This window comes from Martes martes, assembly GCF_963455335.1.
Source record: "Martes martes genome assembly, chromosome: 6".
Lineage (NCBI taxonomy): Eukaryota > Metazoa > Chordata > Mammalia > Carnivora > Mustelidae > Martes > Martes martes.
In genome coordinates this window covers 58,016,104-58,039,862 of record NC_137893.1, presented here as the reverse complement: position 1 = coordinate 58,039,862, position 23,759 = coordinate 58,016,104, and the positions used below count along the sequence as shown (strand labels likewise).

The window sequence follows — 23,759 nt, the reverse complement described above, 5'->3', positions numbered from 1 at the left end:
TTTTAATTATGGAGTTTAACTTATTAGGTATTAGGATTCACCTATATAGAGAAGATTAACAGTGTGTATATAATAATATTAGGTTCCTAACACTATTTTCTAAAAGTAAGTATTTTTAAATAAACAGAACTGAAGAGCCAACCTGGACATGCGTATTTGGAAACATTGAAAACACTGAAAGATACACTGAATGATTCTGAAAGTAAGGCCCAGACATCTTTGAATGCCTTGAATGATTTTACAAAGGTGGAGAAGGCCCTGCAGGAAAAAAAGGTAACACATATTTTAGGTCTTAGAAGTGTAGGGTCATTTTTAACACCTCTTATCACTTATTTTGAAATATTTTTTCAGCTATTGAAAAAAATATTAGTCATTTTCAGTCAGAATTGGTCAAAAGTTCCTTATAATTTGAAGGTTAGTTACTAAAATGTAGTACCTTAGCTAAAAGAAGAGATACTTATTGAATATTACTAATAGAATAAAAGCATATTTTCTCCTTCTATTATGCTTAGTCTAGAACTCTCAGCCTGCTCGTAATCTGTTCAAATATCTTTAATAAAATGAATATCACTGGAATTGATGTGTTCTTTTTTCTGTGTTGAATAAAAATGCTTCTCTGGTTATTTAGGGCACATGACTCTGTATTATTTCATCAGATAAAACAGATCAACCATTGAGCACTGCACACTTGGTCCTCACTGAGTGTATTGTTTTACTGGATTTTAGTGTGGAGAATATATTATTTCTGGCCCACACACAATTCATGAAGGGAAAGCTTTAACTTTTTTTGGTTATGCTTATTTTTTTTTAAGACTTTTGTGCAGTTCTTTTTTAATTGTATACGTTGTAAAAAGTGACCTTAGGCTGTTTACAGCCCATATTACTACATCTGTACAGACAAATTATTGTGCATATTTTTAATCTTTTAAAAATTTTTTCCAGGCCCTTGATGAAATCCTTGAGAATCAAAAACCTACATTATATAAACTTGCAGAAGAAACAAAGGCTTTGGAGAAAAATGTTTCTCCAGATGTAGAAAAAATGTATAAGCAAGAATTTGATGATGTTCAGGGAAAGTGGAACAAACTAAAGGTCAAGGTTTCCAAAGATGTGCATTTACTTGAAGAAATTACCTCCAAACTCAGAGCTTTTGAGGTAAATCCCAAGGCTAATGGCATTTAAATTTATTAGAGAACAAAGTAGTAATTTATCAAGTAAGACTCTAGTATCTATTATATGGATATTTTACATTTTTTCATGTCCTAGATTTATTATGTATATAAGTTGGAATTCCCAACTTGCTTTTGATGTGGTGGAGAACACGCTCATTTGCTTTTGCTTTGCAAAAGGTCTGCTTTGTAGAGGTGAACTGGATCTTGAAGATAAGAGAAAATTCCTTAAAACTGGTTGAAGTAACATCTCGGGGTTGAGGAGCTTGCATGGTACTCAGACTGGTGATTAGGTCACAGGGCAACTTTGTTAGCATGGTAAAATTGCCCAGGTCGTGGCAGACAGCTGAGTCCTTGAAGCTGGTTTTTGTAGGTGTTAGACATTTGGAGGTAAAAATCTGAACTAGACTGTTGATAAGCAGCGTCAAATTGGGAAAACAGGTAATTTGAAGGACATGAAAACCAGAAGTAGGATCCTTTGCTACATCTGAAAATGTCCACAGATGAAGCAGTGATAAAGTTCCAGAGGAAAGGACAAATGTTAGGACATAAGGAGAAGGAGATAAAAGTCAATTTTAGATAAGACAGGATTTTAACATTTTACCTGTGAGGAAGATGGAGAAGTGCTCTCCACCAAATCACCTGGTTTTCTACTAGAAAAGGTCAGGATGAAGAATGAATCAATCATACTCTCCTCCCTGTCTTCCTGGTCTCCTTACTTGGACTTTTGTGTTGTGGGCTGTTTTCCCACTGTTGAATCTTACAGTGGACTTCTGGTATCATGCCTGGTACAGAGAAGGCACTCAAGAAATATTTTTCAATGAACGAAATGAAATTAGAAATAGAAGATTTAAATCTAGATATATATATATATACACACATATGTATATAAAATATATATCCAACATTTACATATATATTTTTTTTAAAGAAAAAATAATATCTATTTGCAATATAAACAAAGTCCGTTGCTGGTTTGGGATACACACACACACGTGTGTGTGTGTGTGTGTGTGTGTGTGTGTGTGTGTGTGTAGGGTCACAGATTTTCTTTCATAAGGTCATAAAGCAAAACTGGCCACCCTGTTCGTGTACTCTCACGTATACAGATCTGATGCATCTTTCTGGGTTTTCTTTTTAAAAGTAAAAAAAAGAACCATGTACAGCATGGAAGCAAATATATATATATATTTGGATTTAGATTATAAGAAAGTATATATAGGAGACTATTTATATATTTATAAAATACATGTATTTCATCTATATGTGAGAATTTCTATAAAGGATATTAAAAAAAATGAAAAGATTGAAAATGAAGACAAAATTCATGAAAATCCTGTTTCAAAAATCAAAACCAGGGAACTTATGGTCGAAGAGGGATGGGTAGACCATACAGATCAGTGTGAACATATCCAGAAAGATGAGAGGAGTGTGGTGACCAATGACCTTGGAGGGAAGCTCTGTGCCCCAGTGGATAGCTCCAGTGAATGGCCAGGAGAAAAAAGATGGTGAGGTTTCTGTGTGTGTGTGTGTGTGTGTGTGTGTGTGTGTGTGTGTGTTGGTAGTGGGAGAAATTTGGTTTTTCTAAGTGCAAACTACAGTTCTATACCAAAACTGAGATCTTAGAATAAAGCATTAATTTAGAAGAGAGGTGTGTTATATGTAGCTTAGTGTTTTTGAATCATTTACCTTTGTGAGTGGATTCACATCCCCTTCTATGTTTTCAGCTAGAGTTCTTCCCAATTTTAAAAACCAGAATTACCCTTATTCATGATTGTAAAATTTGTGGTTATGGTCCAAGCATTGTGTTATCTGTGGCTCTCAACCGGGGACGATTTTGTCCCCGCCCCAGGACATTTGTTAGTGTTTGGAGAAGTTTTTTTGGTTGTCATAACTGTGGATGGGAGGGGGTGTGGTATTTGCTTCCAGTGGGTAGAGGCCAAGGTTACAGCTAATGCATAAGACATCCCCCACAACAAAAGAATTTTCTGGCCCTTAATGTCAATAGTGTGAAGGTTGAGCAATGCTGGATTAAAGATTTCTCATTTTTTCAAAAGAGCGTGGCTTTGTTTTCATATTTAACTCTGAGATGTAGTTAGGGAAATTTGCAGGTGAAGATTAACCCAAAGGTTAATCTTCTTTTGACTTTCAGAAGTGTGTTTTAGGGTTAGCTAAATGTGTGCTAATATTTTAATATGGAATTTAAAGAGAATAAATAAAATTCCAAAACACAAAAGAGAGTCCTGTGGTTATAGTAATCCAGCCTTAGGCTTTGGTGGGTTGTTGTTACTAATGTAGCAGATCCAGGCAGTTAGAGTGGCTCGTTGGTATGTGTGCCAAATTCATTCCATAATAAATACCCCAGATATTTAAATTTTTTTATTATCACCATAGCAGATTTGTAATGTCTAGCTTTTCTTTCTTTATTTTTTGTGTTTAACTGCAAGATTGTTGACAGTATGTGTATTTCCTAACTGTGCAACTTTATTGAAATATGTATTTTTTTATTCTGAAGAAAGCTTTTATTCCTTTATTTGCTTTGTTTTGAAGGCATTGTTTGTTACTTAACTACTTAAAATTCACTTAGGAAACCTTAGTTTTTCACTCAAAGCTATTTACAAATAAATACTCATTTGTAGGTTAGCATTTATTCTCCCTTTTCGATGACCTGATGTACAGTTTTTTAGCCATTTAGGTTCTATTTGTCTTTAAGGCTTGTGGCACAGTAGGTTTTTGATTCACTGCTAGTTTATGATGATGTTTCTTAGGAAAACAATGGTTGGCTTGCTTATTTTTAAAATGTACTTTTAATTGCGTAAGTAGTACATAAAGAGTGCTCATTGTGAAGAAATTGAGTAATAGAGAAGTATTAGAGTGAACATTTAGAATTCCCTTTCCCCCTCAATACCATTTCCTTTCCTGAAGGCAGCTAATATTAACAGTGGGTCCCAAGAGGGCACAAAAAAAAAAAAAAAAAAAAAAATGGAAAGACATCCTAGGCTCATGGACTCATGGATTGGAAGAATAAGCATTATCAAAATGTGTATACTGCCCAAAGCAATCTACACATTTAATGTAGTCCCTATCAAAATACCAATAGCAGGGGACGCCTGGGTGGCTCAGTTGGTTAAGCAGCTGCCTTCGGCTCAGGTCATGATCCCAGCGTCCTGGGATCGAGTCCCGCATCGGGCTCCTTGCTCGGCAGGGAGCCTGCTTCTCCCTCTGACTCTGCCTGCCACTCTGTCTCCCTGTGCTCTCTCGCTCTTTCTCTCTCTGACAAATAAATAAATAAAATCTTTAAAAAAAAAAAAAAAAAAAAAAAAAAAAAATACCAATAGCAGTTTTCACCTGAGTAGAACCAATAATTCTAAAACTTGTATGGAATCACAAAAGACCCAGAATAGCCAAAGCAATCTTGAAAAAGAAAAGCAAAGCTGAGGCATCACAATTCTGGACTTCAAATTATATTACAACGCTGTAGTAATCAAAACAGTATGGTACTGGCACAAAAATAGACACATAGATCAATGGCACAGAGTAGAAAACCCAGAAATAAACTTGCAATTATATGGTCAATTAATCTTTGAGAAGGCAGGAAAGACTCCAGTGGGAAGAAGACCATCTCTTCAACAAATGGTGCTGGGAAAACTGGACAGCAACGTGCAAAAGAAAGAAACTGGACCACTTTCTTACACCATGCATGAAAATAAATTCTAAATGGATTAAAGAGCTGCTTCTCAGTGAAGGAAACAATCAACAAGATGAAAAGACAACCCATGGAATGGGAAAAGGTATTTGCCAATGACATATCTGATGAAGCGTTAGTATACAAAATACAGAAAGAACTTATAATACTCAACACCCAAAAAATGAATAATCCCATTAGAAATGGGCAGAAGACATGAACAGACATTTCTCCAAAGAAGATGAGCAGATGGCCAAAGACATGTCAAAAGATGCTCAACATCACTTGCCATCAGGGAAATCCTGATCAAAACTAGAATGAGATCTCACCTCACACCTGTTAGAATGGCTAAACTCAAGGACACAGGAAACAACAGGTGTTGGAGAGGATGTAGAGAAAAAAAGAACACTTATCACACAGTGGAGTATTACTCAGCCATAAAAGGAATGAAATCTAGCCATTTGCAATGACATGGATGGAACTAGGGAGTATAATGCTAAGCAAAATAACTTAGAGAAAGACAAATACCATATGATTTCACTCATGTGGAGTTTAGGGGAAAAACAAATGAGCAAAGGGAAAAAGACAAACCAGTTATAGGGCTCCAACTGATGGCTACCAGAGGGTTGGGGGCATGGGGGTGAATAGGTGATGGGATTAAGGAATGCACTTGTGATGCACATGGGGTAATGTATACAATTGTTGAATCACTAGAAAGGAAAAAGGGTCTTTACTGGAGGTTAACATATTCCAAGTGAAATAGAAAAGCTCATGAATGTTACAATTCTAATCATTTTTTTCACCCTAATAGAAACAAATGATGTTGGAGCTCCGTGAGGGACAATTAAATAGATAATACACAAATGCATGAGCTTGGAGGGTGAATCCCACACCAAAGAGAACGATGGTGCCTTTTGTTGGCACGGCATTCGAAAGTATTTCATAGCTATGTGCTTACTTTTTTCCTACCATCCTACGGTACTTGTAAAAGGGTCATGTTATTTGTTTGTGTGCCAGTTTTAGTTTAGTGTAGTTTTCTGTTACTTGTTGGCAAATCGTGTTTTTTTCAGCTGCCTACATTTCCTTTGTCTGCACAGCAGGTTTCTCTGTACAGGTAGCAAGTTGGCCTCTGTATTCTTATTTGGTGTCATGCTCATATGCATTCTTAAGTTCTTTTTTTATCCATCCCATGCCAAAGTAATGACCTCAGTTCCTGTACTTAAGAATTAAAATGTTAATTGGTACCTTAAAAACTGCTTCACAGAAAATCCTCCCACATCTCCCAGGCAGCAAAACATTTAAAAATGCATGAACATTAATTTTTTCAGTATTGATTTTACTTGATTTTCTTATTAATTATGGGGATTAAATATTATGAACTTCTGGAGGCTGGTTATATATCTCTTATCACCAGGAATGATATCTTTGCACTTGGGGGCTACAGGTATTTTGAGTTGTTTATATTGTCCCCTCACCCCAGCCCCCCCGCAAGATCTTCTGTGATGTGGTGTAACTGTAGAATTGTGAAACCATCCCCAACGCCCACACGAAACTCTGTCTTATGTTATAGCTGCTCCTGCTTCTTCGGACACTCCTGCAGCCTCTCCCTGCTGTGTTCAGACTCCAGGAGAGTCCCTTGTCCCGGCAATCCCACTGTCCTTCAAAGCTGGCTCCTGCTTCCAATCTCTTCCCTCCCGAATGCCTCTCCCCCCACCGTGGTGCCAGAGTTCTACTTCTGGAAAGGATCTGGTTGTCTTTGCCAATACAGAGTGCACTCACAATCTTTTGCTAGCTTCTGCCCCTTTCTTGCCCCGAAGCTCCTCCTGCATTGCGCCCCTCCCCCCTGACCCCTCCTTCGTGAGCCCAGTCGGGTGAGAAAACAATGTACTAGATCCCAAAGACTGCATTGGACAATTGCTTTTCTCCGGAAATGTCACTTACTTGCTAGGAATTCTCATCTTCCTCTTCTGAGCTCAGCGTTTAAGAATAAACTTGTTCTGCAAACAGTGTTCAGTGTTGCTCAGCACCATGCCCAGAGCTAATTATTTCCTCTGGATTCTACTGTGCACTGTTTATACCTTCACAAACCCTCAACCCAGGCCAGCTTTTACTAAGGCTAGACCTGTGGGTCTCTCAGAGCTCATTGATGACAGGAGCCCTGTGTGGGAAACAGCAAGTTAAGTGGATGGGAATGTCACTGCTTTGTAGGTGCCTACCGTCATCTTACCCAGTCGCATTTCTCTACTAAGGTTGGATCTATGCAATCTGAATGCCTGCTTCTCATAAATGGAAGGACTCTGTGTAGTCACATCCCTTCCTTCAGTTGCTGACCAGTCGGATGTGGTCTGACCCGGACTATGGAAGGGGATATGCCAGAACTCTGGGACAGGCAGAACCAAGCTTTGAAATGACTCTGGGAAGAATTTCAGAGTAAAAACACTATGGTAAATACCTAGTAAGAGTAATCTGCAACATGGCTGATTTGACTCTTTCTAGGTAACATATGATTGATATAATGATCTCATAAGTTTTTTTTTTTCTTTCTCATTTTGAATGCATTTTACTTTACTAAAGGTGCATTCTAAACCTTAGATTTAAGAATTTTTCTTAGTTTCAGATAATAGATGTTGTAGCAGTGTCCTTGCTGGTCTTCCCTATTAAATGAAGGGACACTTTTTAAAGAGTGTTTTGAGGTTCACAAATATTATAAAACCATACAAAATAGAAACCCCAGTACCTTAAATTACTGTTTTAGTTCTGACTTCATGCTTCTTCTTGCCTGTGCCTTGGGTTAGAAATTGCTTAAAAAGCTGTGGACATTCCAGAAGATGGGGAAGGAACAAAATAAAATGCCAAGAATTTAGCTGTCAACAAAATCTTGGGAGGTAGTTGTGTACTTTGGAATCTTATTGTCTTAAATCCAGAGTTACCAAGCTTCCCATTTCCCCCATCCCTAGCTTAGGGGCCAGGCTGGGAGACGGGGTGTTTTAAGGTTAAAGGACTTGTTTTAATGACCTTGCATTCCTTTTCCGTGACCCAGCAGCAGGTGTTACCCGTCTCAGACACGTACAAATCAGTGCTTTTGAGCAGTGATGGTCAGCATAGAATTTTGGCCCTCCCAAACTAGAATATTTGATACTTTGGTTTTCAAAATACCGTAATAGTCACTTTATATTTGTTTCAGAATTTGTGAGTATGAGTGAGAATGAGAAACAGTTGTCCTAGGTTAGGACTTACAGTTTATTCTGTGCATGTGAATTAATGATAGATATTTATTATAGAAGTTTACTAGTATTTTAAAATGTTTCATATTGTTTCAAAAGAGCTGAGGTCCCCTAAAGAAGAGATCATATTAGAAATTACCCAATCCTATGTATATAATATTTTATATAGTTATATATATATATATTCTGTGTAATGTACATGTGTGTATTTATTCTGTAAGTGAATAGAGGTGGAGAAAAAAATACTCATTGGACATTAGAAACTCAGAAGTGTATAAGCTGAGTGTTTTTTTTAATGGTCAGAGAAATACTTCTCATGGGAGCTCTTGTCCTTTCTTTGGAATTTCTTTCTTGTGTGATTGACTTAATGGCGAGAAGAATTTGGGTATCTTTCTTAAGGCACAGGAAACACCTGCCACAGGTGGATTGAGACAATACTTTCTTTCTGGGGAAAGAGGAGGTATTGGATGGTGGAGCAGAGCCCTCTGCCCCCCACACTTGCCTGCACACAAGCGGTCGCTAGTAGTGAACTTACTGACCTCTTAACCCTTCTCATCTGGTGTAGCCACAGGGTGGGGATTTCACTAGGCATTTCTAAATTTTGGTCTTCCCTCCTTTACTGGGCTTCCTTCTGCTGAGCTGAATCCAGAGGATCTGGTCGCTCTTTCAGTTAAATACCAATAGGATAGAATAAGGATTCATGCTGGCAATAGTTACACACATCCAGCTGACTCATGCCAGCATGTGGTCTCCCTGGCTGGTCTGTCCTGAACTTGGAAGTGGTAACTCTTTATGGGTCAGTCTTGGTACTAAAGCTTTTGTAGATCTTTGTAGTAATAGCTAGCATGTACTGCACGCCTGCGCTGTCCCAGGCTTGTCCAAACCTTATCTCTGTTTTTTGGAACAACCAGGTGAGCTAGCTGTCATTATTCCTATTTCGTAGAAGATCTGCTGAGGCTCAAAGAAGAGAAATTGTTTTCTCAAGACCTTGTGGCTGGTGAGGTGCTGAGCTTGGTAGTCACACTTTTTGTCTGTCTTTTCCTGGTCACCCTGCTTCTCTTAGAACTCAGAGTGGCCAGGATTACGTGAAGGACTTTAGTAGTGAAAACAGATGGTCAGATTCCTGTCCATTCCTTTTGTTACTGTTGGGATGACGACTTGGTCTTCGTGGCTCATCTGTATCTGTTGCTTTCTTCTTCTTTTTTCTTTCCTTCTCGTGTTGAAGTGTAAGAGAGAGAAGGAACAGGTGTGTGTGACTCGTGTGAGCTCACACGGTCTGTGTGTATCTGGGAGAGGGAGGAAGGAAGGTGGTTGGTTTCTCACGTGCTAATGACAGATGGCTGAGGCTGCTTGCTTCTGTCAAGGCTGGTTGTGATGAAAACCTCCATGGAATGTAATGCTTCCCTATAAATTTCAAAAATCCTTGGCCCAGAAGACCATCCATTTTTTAATTCAAAACTGGCATTAATGGATGGCCCAGTTATATAGCAGTAATGATGTTTTGAGTTCTTAAAAAGTTGAGAATGGAGAGTAACAGTGCAGGAAGTGGCAAGTTCAATGGGCAATTTAAAAAAGTCCTCCCTGAATCCTAGAGATAGATCCATTTGTACTTTCTCTCTTTTTCCACTTTTTATCTTTCTGTACCCCTCCTCCCCCTGTCCTGGGCACGTCTTGCCGTGTAGATCTTAGGACACGGAGCAAACACAGGAGAGATACGTCACCAATTAAAATAATACATAGGTGGAAGAGTGCATGAGCTTGTGAGGATAGTGACAGGCAGGCTAAAGAACAAGGGAAAGGATGCTTGAGGGAAGCTCACAATGTGATGGAAAGGGTTTTTGAAGCTGCATTTGGAAGTGTGTGCAGGATGCCCAGGGTCAGTAGGAGAGGCTGAAAGGCCGAACAAGTGCTTTTTGCTCCCTGTCTTCATCAGAGAAGGACCCTGTAAATTGGGAAGTATCCGATGGTCATGACTGAGGGAGCATTCGTGCCTCAATGAGGAGTTAGACAGGAAAACTACCCTAGAGCCTGCAGATGTCGACATCTACATCCCAAGTAATCTGGGCATTTTACCCTTGGTCTCAAGGCCACATTATGCAATTTTTGAGAAATTACCAGAAAAATAGAGTTGGGTCAATATCCTAATTTGGGGGGAACATTATTTTCTAGAAGTTAAAGACCTGAAGTAAGCTTCTTGTCAGTCCCTGGCAGAGCTATAGATAAATGACAAACCAGAAATCTTGTATGTGCTTAGGCAAGAATGTGGTGGTCGCTAGGAATCATCATAGACTCCACCAAGAAGCCTTGCCCAGACTTATTTCCTTTAATTACTGCTTTCCTTTATTTATTTTTGGAGGAGGGATACTAGATTATTAGATACAGACATTTGTAATCTCCCCTTTCATGTATGCTCATTTGGTTCAAATAATGGCTCCCAAAGTCATTTTTAGCAACTGTTGACTTCATCAGTAAAGTATTTGAGAAATCTCTTCCAACCTTATGCAAAGGAGGTGGTAAGCCAGTTAGATGCTAGTGTTACATAGATTCCTATATTTTGAAAACTAAGCTGAAACTTTATTGATTAATGAATGACATGCATCCTCATGGGGAAATGCTCAGGTAGGCACTGTCTTTGGCCCTGTTTTTCACCAGGAAAAAACCCTCAAAACCCAACAGCAAAAAAATTCCAATAGAAAAAGGACATCCCACTGTCAGATTTGCAAATAAGAGAAAGCCGGGAGGAGTACCTGGTACAAAAGTGGTGAAACTAAAAATTCAAATCATTTTATTGGCTTTTAATTATTACATTGGTACCTATTGTTAACATAACAAGGGAAGATTTCATATTTATAAATATCAAGTCTTGAATTTATTCCAGAAGTCACTGAAGCAATATGAGATAAGGGAAATGTAATTTTGAGGTTATGGGTATTTTGTTATGGGGATTTTGAAATTCTGGCTAACCATGAATAATATTGTGACCAATAGATCTATGAACAAACAAATTAAAGAAAGAAACATAAAACAACCCTACAACAAGAAGAATAAAACTTAAATGATGTTCGATGGCATTTTATGAGTATGAGAGCCATATGTGACATAGCAGGTTCAATTGTTACCATTCATCCCAGCATTATAAGGAGAAGAATAGTTGGTTCTGGGTAGTATGTTATAAGGACGTTAAAAAAAAATTGGTGTAGTTTCGTGAGCATGGTGATGGGTGTGGTGAGTGCCATATCTGGACTTCATGTCTTAGAGACATCCCAGAAGGAATTTGGAATGCTTAGACAATAGGAGACCAAGGGAGGACACAGTGATTGCTTTAAATCTTGAGCAGGATTGTAAGCGTACTTCCATTCTTAGGGTTGAACGAGAAGCAGAGAATCAACAGGATATAAACGAACCAATTCAGCTCCATATCAGGGAAACTAACAAGTAAAACTGACCAGTGACAGAATGGGAAATCTTGGGAAGAAATGACCATTACTTTGCTCTAATACTGGAGATCAAGTTGGACCTACCTCATTGTATTAATGGCCCAGCTCCAATGTTACTGTCTCTTCTTCTCTCTGCAAAATGTTTCCTTCTCGCTTGTTTTTGATCTGCAGCACCACACGTAGTAAGGATTGCAGTGGGTTCCTAGTAAATATGGGGTGAAAGGATGAAGCTGAGCAGCGGACTGTCCTGGGTTCTTAGGTAACAAGGTGTCTGACAGCAGAACTAAGAACAACCAATCTATTCTATCCCCTCCACTATGCTATTAATTTATTCCTGCTTCGAGTAGCTAACTTTTAGAGAAAATTTGTTCTAAATTATATGAGAAGAAAAGATTTTTTAAGCTGATTACATCTAGCAAAGCATATTCCTGTAATTTGAATTTTTAATCATTGATGTTGTGCACGTTTAAGCAAAGTAGCTTGGTTCCCTGGAGAGTGTTTCGAGATTTTTCGAATGATCACCAAACTGTCATCTCTTAAGGATTTTAGTCAATCATCAAGAAAATCATTATTTTCAAATTTGGAAGATTAAAAAAAAAGATACACAATAAATAGAAACGATGCTATCAAAGTTGTGAAACGTCGCCTTTCTTGCAGTAGCGATAGACCTTGAGATGCACTAGGTTGAGTGTCACTGAGTAATTTCCCCGTTTGTTATTGCGTTTGATTTAGGTGGATTTGAGAGTCATTGAGAAGTGGGTGGATGGCGTGAAAGACTTCTTAATGAAAGAGCCGGCTGTCCAGGGAGACGCGGAAGAGCTTCAGAGTCAGCTGGACGAGTGCTGTGTGAGTTCTGCTGATCTAGGAACTCTGCTGTAACAAAGAACATTTCCTTCTGCTTCTTTGTTATTTGCTGTTATTAAAATTGCGTGACTATGACATGACAATAAACCGAGATAAAGTATCTTTCATCATAAACCTTTTTTTTTTTTTTTTTTTACTTAAAGTTATGAAAAGAATGACCGGTTATTTATATTTTCATTTTTGGCCAGGGTTATAGAATTCTGCGTAGAGAGAACAAGAGCAATTTTAATTCATTAGGAGCTGCTATCTTATGTTCCAATGATAATTTTAGGGTCATAATCACCAACTGTATATTGCTCTTATTATGCCACATGGTGAGACTTAAAGAGAAACGTACTTAACAAGTGAAATTTGCCGGTAAGACTGCATGCAATTTATATTTGGCGAAATCATTAGGCTTCTGTAAATTAATGGAGACCACTATTCCCTGCCGAGAGTCAAGTATTTCCAATCTAATTTGGCAGATGGCTATATGAAGCGCCCAGGTGAAATGAATTTCTCAAGGCACAATATTTCTTAAGTAGTTAGAAGTCCTGACTCCCAAGCAGTCTGTTTTTATAATATCTTCAGGGATGCAAGCAGAGACAATTATAGTTATGGCACCCACTTATATAGGAATGAACTCAATATGGGCTTGTTTCTGTATTTAGGCCTTTGTTAATGAAATAGAAACAATGGACTCGTCTCTGAAAGGCATGAGAGAAATAGAGGCTAACCTTCGAAGCTGTCCAGTTGCTGGAATCAAAACCTGGATGCAGACAAAACTAGCGGACTACCAAACCCAACTGGAGAAACTTAGCAAGGAGGTACGTTTTTCGGGTCTGCTGTCTGTGGCTTTTAAGAGGCAGACCGTTCCCTTTTTTCAGTGTCTGAGTTGATTTTATAGCCCATCCAGTTTGAAAACCAGTGGTCTAGAACAGCTATAGCATGGGTGGTAGGTTGGGGCAAAGAAATGGAGTTTTATTTTAATTAAGGGAAGGCACTATAACTGGCCAGTTTGGCTCCTTGGTGGGAATGAGCTTGGTGTGTTCAACAAAGAACTAGAAAGGCAGTGTAGCTGGAAGAGAATGAAGAGAGGAGTTAGCAGGTGGGTAAGGTCCGAAGTCAGAATGTAGGTGGGATGAATTGTATATGGCCTTTGAAACAAAATTTTAAAATTTTATTTCAAGGATGGTTTCACACAGAAAGCAGAGGGGTTTGAGCAGGAAAGTGACGTTACCATGTGGGAAAGCCAGAATGAAAACAGAGATTATTTAAGAGGTTATTGCTGTCTTGGCCCTTCAGACTGGAGAGATAGTGGTGGAGGTCACGAGGACTGTTAGGGTTGGTCTATATTTTGAAAATAGAGATAGGAGTCTGGTAATGGATTGGATGTGTCATCTTGAAAGGGGAATGGTCAAGGAAGCTGAGGGTTTGTGCAGAGAGAGCTTCCGCTCTGTGAATTGTGGTACTGTTTGCTGAAATGGTGGAGACTCAAGGAACGAGAAGCTTTTGTGAGAGCAGGTGAAACGATGATTTCCACTCTGGAAAGGCTAAGTGTGAGATTATGAGGCACACCCATGGGGCTCTTCAGCACTTACTACTGGAAGGAGGAAAGGGCAAGTCCGAAGATGCTGAGGAGTTAGGGTCAGCTGGCAGAGAAACACCAGGAGGCTGTGAGGCCCCAGGGCCAGACGGGGAAAGTTTTCCATGGTACGCTGTACTGAGGATTGCTGAGGCCAAGGGGAACTGAAAGTCGAGCTTTAGATCTGACAAGATGGAGGCTTTAAATGACCTTGAGAAAAGGGTCTGGTGGCTTGACAGGGAAGAGAGTCACATTGGAGAATGTTGAGAAGAAAATGGGAGGTGAGCAGTTGGGACAACAAGTATAACCGACTTTGAGGAAGGAATTTCTCTATTTAAGGGAGCAGAGAAATGGGGTGGGGGCAGGGACCTGGGTATCTGAAGAGTTGTTTTTGTAATTTTTGGAAATAGGTGTTAGAGGATATTTGCTTGCCAAAAAGAAGGACCTCGCTTAGAAGGAGAAAATAAGGCGGAAGAATTAGCTAGAAGATAGTTTCTGGAATGAAGTGTGTCATACATGAGAGGGATGAGGTCCGCTCTCTCTGTGGAAGAATTGCTGTTGGATAGTTTCTCCGTGGTGACTGAAGGAAGGCAACTCTGGGTACAGTAGGACTGCAGTGTAGTTCTCTTCTGATTGCTTGTGCTTCGCCAGTGAGGTTACACAAAGCTGACGTGAGTGAAGAGGGGTAGAAAATGGGAGGAGAAGACGGGACATACAGGACTGTTCTGCAGACAGCCCTCCCATGGTACACATCTCTTCATACCATGTTTTTTGGCTAATGTTTATGTAGGAAAAATTGACAATTTCCATCCTTGGAATGTTTTATTTTGTTTTCATCCAAATTCTGTATTTTGAATATGTTCAGACTTAAAGGAAGGTTGAAATAAAGGTAGAGGGAGCAGCCACATACCCATTCTTTAATTTGCCAGTTATAATGTTCTACCACATTTGCTTTCTCTCTCTCTGTCACTCTCTACACACACACACACACACGAACACACACACAATTTTTTTTCCTAAAAATGTGCTTTTGACAGGAGTTTGAAGCTATCATGACACTTCACCCCTAAGTTCTTTAGCATGAGTATTAAATACAAAATACTTCTGTCATGAATAAAGACAGTCTTCTGCAAAACCACAGTTCCATTGCCACACTTAAGAAAATAACTTTTTAATATCATCTATTCCGGCCAAATTCAAATTTCTCTAAGTGTGCTATAATCTGATGGTTTGTGCTTGAATTTATTGCGATTGGGAGAAAGTAAATACAGAAAATAGTTTGGAAGTGCCAGCAAGGACCGAAGAAAGTGATAGATAGATACAGACAGACATAGATATCTAGATCTATGTATCTATCTACGTATACACAAACGTATAGATATGACAACATATAATAATTATTAATTACCATTGATTCGTCATGAGGGTAAATGTATGGGAAATTTTTAAGTGTCTTCATCGAGGAGGCAACCATGGATTGTGTGAGTCATTGTCTAAAGCCATTCCAGACTCTTGTGTTTCATTGAGTAGTATACAGATTGAAGAAGTTTTGGACAAATATAACATTGCCATATTTTTATTTTGCTAAGAAAGGATGGATATATAAAGTCAATCAACAAATGAAAACAATCTGTTTCATCTATTATATCCCTGGTATCATGAAACAAAGGACATTTTAATACCAAAAAATAAGAAATATAGAATCTCAGGGTAATTAATTATAGTTCGGAGCTTTTTAAAAAAAGTTCATTCGTGTCTATTTCTCTCTGGATCTATGAGAATTATATAATTGACTAGTGTCCAGAAGCTAGTAAGGAGAATTTTCTGGAAGCGGAACCCAAGGAATCTGTATTTGTGTATATGTATTTTTTAAAAACAGCCACCCCACTTAGAGTGCTGATCAACAGGACTTGGGGACTGCGTAGACTGCTGGCTCCTGGAGCCCCTTATGGGGACAGAAAAGCAGAGCTCCTGTTTGACCCCTTTCTATTTTTATGTCTGTGATCCTGTTTGGAGGGTGGGAACAGGAAAGCCTCTAAGGATTCACTGTTTCTCTCACAAGAGCCATCCTATTCCTGTGCTGGCTTTGGTCTCTGTCAGCTTTGTGGCCAAGCAAGGCCCTGACTCCAGGATCACTGCGCTGAGATTTCCTGTGAGTGGGAGGAAGTGAGCGCTGGATGCTCTCTGTGGGATGCTGTCTCCTCTCACAGTTGAAGTCCGTTTGTGGTTGGAGGGTCTCTCTGAACGTATTTTTATATCAAGTGTTGTGATTATCTGAAATATTTAACTAAGTTATTGAATGAGATTCAGACAAAACCTATTTTCTGATGTTACTTTTTTGTGTCGGTGTGCAGGATACAGTATAGTAGATGATCAAAACCAGAATTTTGTACAGCAGTGTTTTATGGGAGAAAATGGACATTCTGGTTGCTTCCAGGTTTTTTTCCATAACGCTACTGTAAATTTCCTTAAATTATATGTTTTTATCGCTGTAGGTTAGATTCCTTCACTTGGGATTACTCTGTCAAGAGTTATGCATTTTTTTTTTAATTTTTTTTTTTAAGATTTTTTATTTATTTATTTGACAGAGAGAGAGACAGAGAGCACAAGCAGGCAGAGAGGCAGGCAGAGGCAGAGAGAGAAGCAGGCTCCCCACTGAGCAAGGAGCCCGATGCGGGGCAAGAGTTACGCATTTTTAGAACTATAATAGGTATTTCCATATTAGATTACTATCCAAAATGTGGTATAGCATCGCAGTTACAATGATTGTTTTCATTGTCGCTAATATTCCACAACATCGGCACAAACTATGAAGGATTTTATCTGAATGTTAAAACAAGGCTCTTGGTGGAAAGTTACCCCTGTGTCCTTAGATATTAGAAACTAGAACTTGACATTTAGTGTTTTAGCATTTGTTTATCTGGGTGAATGGCTGTTCCTTTCCAGATTGCTATTCAAAAAAATAGATTGTCTGAAAGTCAGGAAAAAGCAGTGAACCTGAAGAAAGACTTGGCAGAGATGCAGGAATGGATGACCCAGGCAGAAGAAGAGTACCTGGAGAGGGATTTTGAGTACAAGTCCCCAGAAGAACTCGAGAGCGCAGTGGAAGAGATGAAGGTGAGTCCGGGCCAGTGGCAACAGGTTTGAGAGCTCCCCTTCTCCGTTAAATATGAATGACCGAATGAACGAATCAGCTGGTGAATGAATCTATCCATCTGTCTATCTGTCATCTGTGAAGAACGATATGTACATATAATCTTGCATAGTTGGATTTCAAACTGGAAAAAAAAATATGGAAGGATAGCTGCTATGATTTTACTAGGAAAAGGAAGCCTAGAGTCCACGTGTTCCATATGGCTCATGAGTTGCGTCCATGAAAGCCCCGAAGACTCTCTCTTCCATTAGAACCTCAGGGAGCCACAGGGAATGACTCAAAAATTTAGTTTTATCAATTACATCGACAGTGTTGTGCAACCATCAACCCTATCTATTTCCAAAAGTTTTAAAGCGTTGTCTTTTGTTAGGACCAAGGGCGGCTTCCCAATTTGGTTGCGATTTATGTTCATTTTAGCAAAGGTATTCTTCCAGTGAATTCATGGGAAACACGTGAATAACAAAATTTTGTTTGAGCAGGTAAGAGTCACGGTAGGAACATTGTCAAGGGATTTAATATCATTTGGGTCCACAGGATGTATTTCCTGTAAATTTACATTCCTGTGTCAATAGTCTTGAATGCTTTCTTGTTGTGTACAGTAAAAGAACTGGGCATCATTCCCAAATTTCTAACATTGCTTCAAGTGTCCTTCAGTGTTCACACCAAAGGAGATAGTGTCTTAAAGGCTTTTTAAAAAAAAAAAAAAAAAGTAAGATTAAGCCACATAGTAACTGTTTTATGCCAAATTTAACTTGCCTAAAAAACATAACTAAAGCAAAAATCCCTGTATATCTGTTTAAAAAGGGATTATATTTCATCAATGTCTTATTGAATATGAATCAGAATAAATACGGTAAGGGACTTTTCCGGTATTTGTATGTAGTATTTTCACTGAAGCATTTCTTTTAGTGTAGTTTTTTTTGAGAGCTTTTAAAATATTCAGTATAAGGTATTTTAAAGGTAGCCTACCCTGTTAAGAACCATTTCATTTAATTTATTCTCTTTATATTATAAGCATTGTAGTTTTGTGGTTTCTTAAAGTCCCTGGGGATGAAAGCTTAGAGAAATAAGTTTAAAACCCTCGATTGGGCAACATTCTGTTTGTTTTTGTTGTTTCAAACAACCATTATGATTTTTAAAACCACTATACTTAATTACTTTAACAACTGAGGGAAATTTAAAGCCATTAAGCAGTAAGGAAAGCTGAAAGGGAAAAGGAAAAGCTGTTTTAGGTTGATTTTTCTGAAAGTGAGTCTTCATCCCTAGCGTGGAGGGAGAGTCAGGAAAGAAGCTGGACTAGGTTAGACTTCCCAGTATAACTTCGTCATCATCTTCGAAATGCTATTAATTATCAGAAGCATAGACACACCTATGTTTTAGGATAAAAACAGGTATGTTTACATTATTTTTAAATGATACCTCTACTGCGGTGAGAATTTATTTATTAAAGTTTAATATGCTCAGACTTACAGTGTTTAATGAAAATACCTCACTTAGATTCTTTTCATGGACCCAGACTTTGAAAATACTTCATGTCAGTAACTGAAGGTGACTTGGGGGCTCACATTGCTTGTTATGAAATGTAAATGTTACAGTCAGCATTCTTATTTCAAAAGTACTCTCCGTGGTGATTACCTAAATAATGTTCCAATTAGGTAGTTAGAATCATGTCAGCATTTTAATTTTGGTTTAGTTATCTTTTTGAAAAAGAAAGAAATTGGTTACTGAGAAAGGGAGACAGTTTTCAAATTCATCCTTTCTTGGAACAGAGGGCAAAAGAGGACGTGTTGCAGAAGGAGGTGAGAGTGAAGATTCTCAAGGACAACATCATGTTACTAGCTGCAAAGGCGCCCTCTGGTGGCCAGGAATTGACATCTGAGCTGAATGTTGTGCTGGAGAATTACCAACTTCTCTGTAACCGAATTCGAGGAAAGTGCCACACGCTAGAGGTATGTTGTTTTATCAGTGATGTATTTCTGAGATCAAACTCTGTAAAGTACTGACCATTTCCATATGTTGGAAAAAACTTGAATTTTCTTTTCCTGTATGGGATCATAAAGAAAAAGTCATTCTTGGATAACAGGTTGATAAAAGGGGACTGGGATAAAAAATAGGAAACACAAATTTGCCGCCAATTAGTAGAAGGTTCTTAGGAAAGCTGTTTCAGAGGTTTCATATCTTTAGACGTTTTTTATATGTGAAATCTAGATTTTCATATTTCAGATAATCTGTAGAGTCCGTTCTAATTCTAATGCTAGAACAATGTAATGTGAGCCTCCCCTTTGTTTTGTTTTGCCTGCTTAGTACACAGGGGTAAAAAAAATTTCTCGTTATGACTGGTATCTGAAGTTAGAGAGCCACCTGACAGAAAGAAGAAAGTATAATGTGCTGGCATTTTGCTAGACCATTTTTCCTGCTGGCCACTGGTTGAAGATGTGGATGCTTCTTTGACTATTTTTTTTTAAATACGTTTTTGCTTGCTTGTTTTGATATTGGTGTGATTTCTGTTGCATCTCACTGAAAAGATTTAAGAAGCATTTCAATTTATAAATAATTTAATTTAAATTCAGTTCAACCTAAAATAAATGATTGTATTGTGGTAAATCCTAAAATGGTAAACAATCCCAGGTGTGATATTTAAATTCATTCAGTACTTGCTTGTTCTGAGTCTGTTTTATGCTAAGATGAATATGTGTAATTCAGACTGGTTAATGAGAAGGCTGTAAGTCAAATGAAACTTCATTCCTTAGTGCTAACGTACAGTTGATCCTTGAACAGTGTGTGGGACTGGGGGTTGTTAGGAGCACTGAGCACACCTGATTTTACCCAGCTGAATATCTGTTTATAATTTTTGACTTCCCCGGAACTTAACTATTAACAGCCTTCTGTTGGCCAGAAGCCTTACTGATGACATCAGTGGTCGAGTAACACATACTTTGCATGTTTTATGTATCATATATGGTATTCTTACAATAGTGTAAGTTAAAATGTTAAGAAAATAGTAAGGAAGAGAAAACATGTTTATGTTATTGTGCTGTAAAAAAAAAAAATCCATGTGTAAATGGATCCATGCATTTCAAACCTATTTTGTTCAGAGTCAGCTGTATTGTCTAACATAAAATGCCTGAGGTTACTCAATTGAGAATTTAAAATTTAAAATTTTGTAAATATAATATATAATACTATGTATGCCTAATCTTGGGTCCTAGTGAATGATCCTGGACTTGAATTTTACTGTAGTTTGACCCGTGTTTTTGTTTTCCTATTTATTTACAGCCAAAACAACAACTCATAATATGTTAAAATAATGAACAAAGTCCCAAGTCATACTAATCTAACAAAAGACCACCACGTATTCTGTGTCATTTCTTCAAGTTGTGTTTATGACCCAGAGGTGGCAATTTGAGGATGAGGAATGAAATACGTATGTTGAGAATTTGGAATTGCTTTGAGAATTACTTCAGAATTGATTTGAGAGAATTACTTTGAGAGAAGAGAAGGAAGAATGCCAGAAAAAAAAAAAAGAGAAAAGATGAGGCCTTAATATCTTTAAAGGGGGACATGAAAAGAGGAAAAAAGTTTAAAAACTGAAATGCTCTTAAATGATGCCCCAGATGACTAAGGAATCTTGGGCAGAAATAGTCCCAATTCTTAAATTAGAGTAAGAATGCTTTTCTTTGGCAGAGTCCAAGTTTATTACCTCAATTATTTCTAGATGCCTTAAAAAAATTTTTTTTAAATCATGAACTATTTCAAACTTTAGAGAAGTACAGATAATACTGTTAATACCCATATAGTCTGTATAACCTACATATAACCTATATATGTATCCTCCAGCTTATTTTGCCTTATTTTTCCAGATCTTGTTTTTTAAAAAAAAAAAAAACAAATTAGCATTACAGACTATGTTTCCTCCTTTTCCAGCCTGTACCCTCTCTAATCCCTCCTTTGAAGTAGTCAGTTTCTAGGGGTTGGTATACATTCTTCCCATCCCTGTTTTTATGTGTTTAATAAATACACTTACACTTCCATTATCAGTGGCTATGTAGCAAACCTCCCCACACACAGTGTCTTACAAACACAGCCATTTCTTGTTTCTTCTGCTGCTGTGGGCTGATCTGGCCCAGTGGAGTGGCTCTTCTGCTCCATGCGGTGTAGGGAGAGCTTGCTCAGGTTGCTCAATGAGGGCACTGGTGACGGCTTCTCCTTTGCAAGTCTTTCTCCTCCTGGCCTCTCTGTTTTCTGGCTTCTCGTCAGCGGGGCAGTGGGCTTTTAGGAGGGAGAGAACAGACGCTGCCAGTCCCTTGAGAGGCTAGGCCTGCAGTTTGGTAGAACATGACCTCCATAGCATTCTTTCGTTCTAAGCAGGTTACCCAGGCCAGCCCACATCCTGGGGGAGGAGAAAACAGTTTTGCCACTTAATGGCAGGAGTGGCAAAAAATGTGTGGTTGTTATTACTCTGTCAAAGTTCACTTTCTGGCCGTGACTTCGTTCCATTGCTCCCTCACACAAACTGTACTTAGGCTCTCCTCGGGACTCCCAAAGTCATAGTCAGTGCAGCCTCGAGCTGGAAACCCAGTGTCTTGTGACCTGCCTTAGGTCCAGATGCAAATGTGGCTCCTGAAGCAGTTTTCAGGTGCAGGAGTGTGGGACCAGCACCTCTAGATCTGGTGACCTGGACACAAAATAGGTTATCTGCCCCCCCCCCCCCCCAACAACGTAATGGTGAGATGGGCACAGGAAAACCTCAGTGGGCACTCCCATGTAAAAATGTTGACCGGAATAGAAGGTAAGTAACAGTCACTGGTAATGGTGACTCTGAAATCTAATAATAGTAGTTCTGGAATCCAGCCAGGTACGTGCGGGCGGTCAGTGCCCCAGTCCAGGGGCGTGACTGTTGCTTGGTCTGGGACCAGTTGGTTTCTTGGGAATGCCCCTTTGGGACTCAATCTTTTTTTCCCATCAGAGATAAGGTTCTGCTCGCCGCTGGGTAGATCCTGGTCTGCTCTCTGTGTGTAGAAATCGGAGGGACTAGACACCTCTTTTCCCTTTTAGTCTTAGCCGGGGTTGGCGGTTTATAGCCCAAGGATTAAATCTGGCTTGTGGCCTGTGTCTGTAGGCTTGTGAACTAAAAATGGTTTGTCTATTTTAAAAGGGTGGTTCAAAAACCAAAACACATGTACAATAAACAAAAAAAGAATCTCTGACAGAGACTGAATGTGGTCTACGAAACCTAAAAGACTCACTGTCTGGCCTTTTATAGAACATTTTGCTGCCCCCTGACCTGCTAAACACACCTCCTGTGGGGACTGGGATGTGCCTTCTCTGCGTCAGTAGGTCTGAAAGAGGGTCATCCCAGGAGGCTCTGTGCTGGACTCTTTCTTCTAAATTGATCAATCAAATAGGCTCATCCCATATGGGAAGAGGTAATTCCTCCCTTAATTTTGCTTCTGGAGTGGAGGATAAATTTATCCCTTTCCCCCCAAAACTCCCATAGGAATGGGGAATAAGTGATTGGGACTAATGTAGTGAGTGTATAGTATGACTCCATTTGTTTGCATGTGACTCTCTTCAGATATAGACACATTCCTAGAAATTTAGGAAAAAATTGGAAGGAGTATACAGCAAATTGTTAGATTAGTGAGCTCTGAGTTGAAATGGGTAGACCGCAGGGAATTCTAATTTCCTGGATGATTGTTAAAAAGTGTTGCAGTTAGGGGTACTTTTTACCTTCCTGTTTAAAACAAAACAAAACAAAACAAAAACTAATAATGTTTCCCTCCTGGTTTCTTTTACTCATTATATATAGCTTTATTTTTAGCATTTAAACAGATCCTTGGGGCTTTTTTTTGTTTTGTTTTGTTTTTTTTTTTTTTTTTTTTTTTTAGTGCACAGAGGGAGGCAACTCATTCCTCTTTATTCCCCTGCCTCCCCCAACTGGTCTAATATGACTTGTTGAAGAATTTTATTTTTTCCCTTACTTGAAGCTCCAACTTCATCAGTTTCTAAATTTTCAAATACGCTCGTATCTAAATGACATCGTTCTTATCAATTAGAGAGAATGTGTTGTGCTGGAGACACATCACATCTCCAATGACATTTTTTTTTAAAGAGTTTATTTATTTGTCAAAGAGAGAGAAGAGAGAGTGAGCACAAGCAGGGGGAACAGCGGGCAGAGCAGGCAGAGGGAGAAGCAGCTCCCTGCCCATCGAGGAGCCCCATGCAGGACTCCATCCGAGGACTCTGGGATCATGACCCGAGCTGAAGTCAGTGCTTACCCGACTGAACCACCCAGGCGCCCCTCCAATGACTTCTTCTGTAGCTGAGCTTTCTTCTTGCCCACTTTAGGAGGTGTGGTCCTGCTGGATCGAGCTGCTTCACTATTTGGATCTTGAGACCAGCTGGCTGAGCACTTTGGAGGAGCGCATGAAGAGCACCGAGGCCCTGCCCGAGAAGGCGGACGCTGTCAACGAAGCCCTGGAGGTAGGGCCTTCTACCGGTTGCCGTGAGGCAGGTGACCGCTCTGAGCAGGAGCATGGTGCTTTGTGTTGATGCACGCATTTGCTTTCTCTCTGGTTTTCCTCGGACTTCCGTGGCCTGAAGTGCTAATACAATCCCACGTATTTAGATTATGGGTGACCCGCTAACTTAGCCTCGTGGGG

General features: G+C 39.1%; 1 protein-coding gene across 2 annotated transcripts in view; it reads left to right on the top strand.

Moving 5' to 3' along the window:
- The window catches only part of UTRN (utrophin), a 498,673-nt gene that overhangs the window by 159,098 nt on the left and 315,816 nt on the right, over nt 1-23,759 (top strand). For both annotated transcript variants that reach the window (XM_080807218.1, XM_080807219.1), the window contains 7 exons: nt 128-273; nt 943-1,155; nt 12,248-12,361; nt 13,030-13,185; nt 16,890-17,060; nt 18,867-19,046; nt 23,446-23,580. In XM_080807218.1, coding sequence (XP_080663344.1) covers nt 128-273; nt 943-1,155; nt 12,248-12,361; nt 13,030-13,185; nt 16,890-17,060; nt 18,867-19,046; nt 23,446-23,580 — 1,115 coding nt within the window. The remainder of the gene's footprint in view (nt 1-127; nt 274-942; nt 1,156-12,247; nt 12,362-13,029; nt 13,186-16,889; nt 17,061-18,866; nt 19,047-23,445; nt 23,581-23,759) is intronic.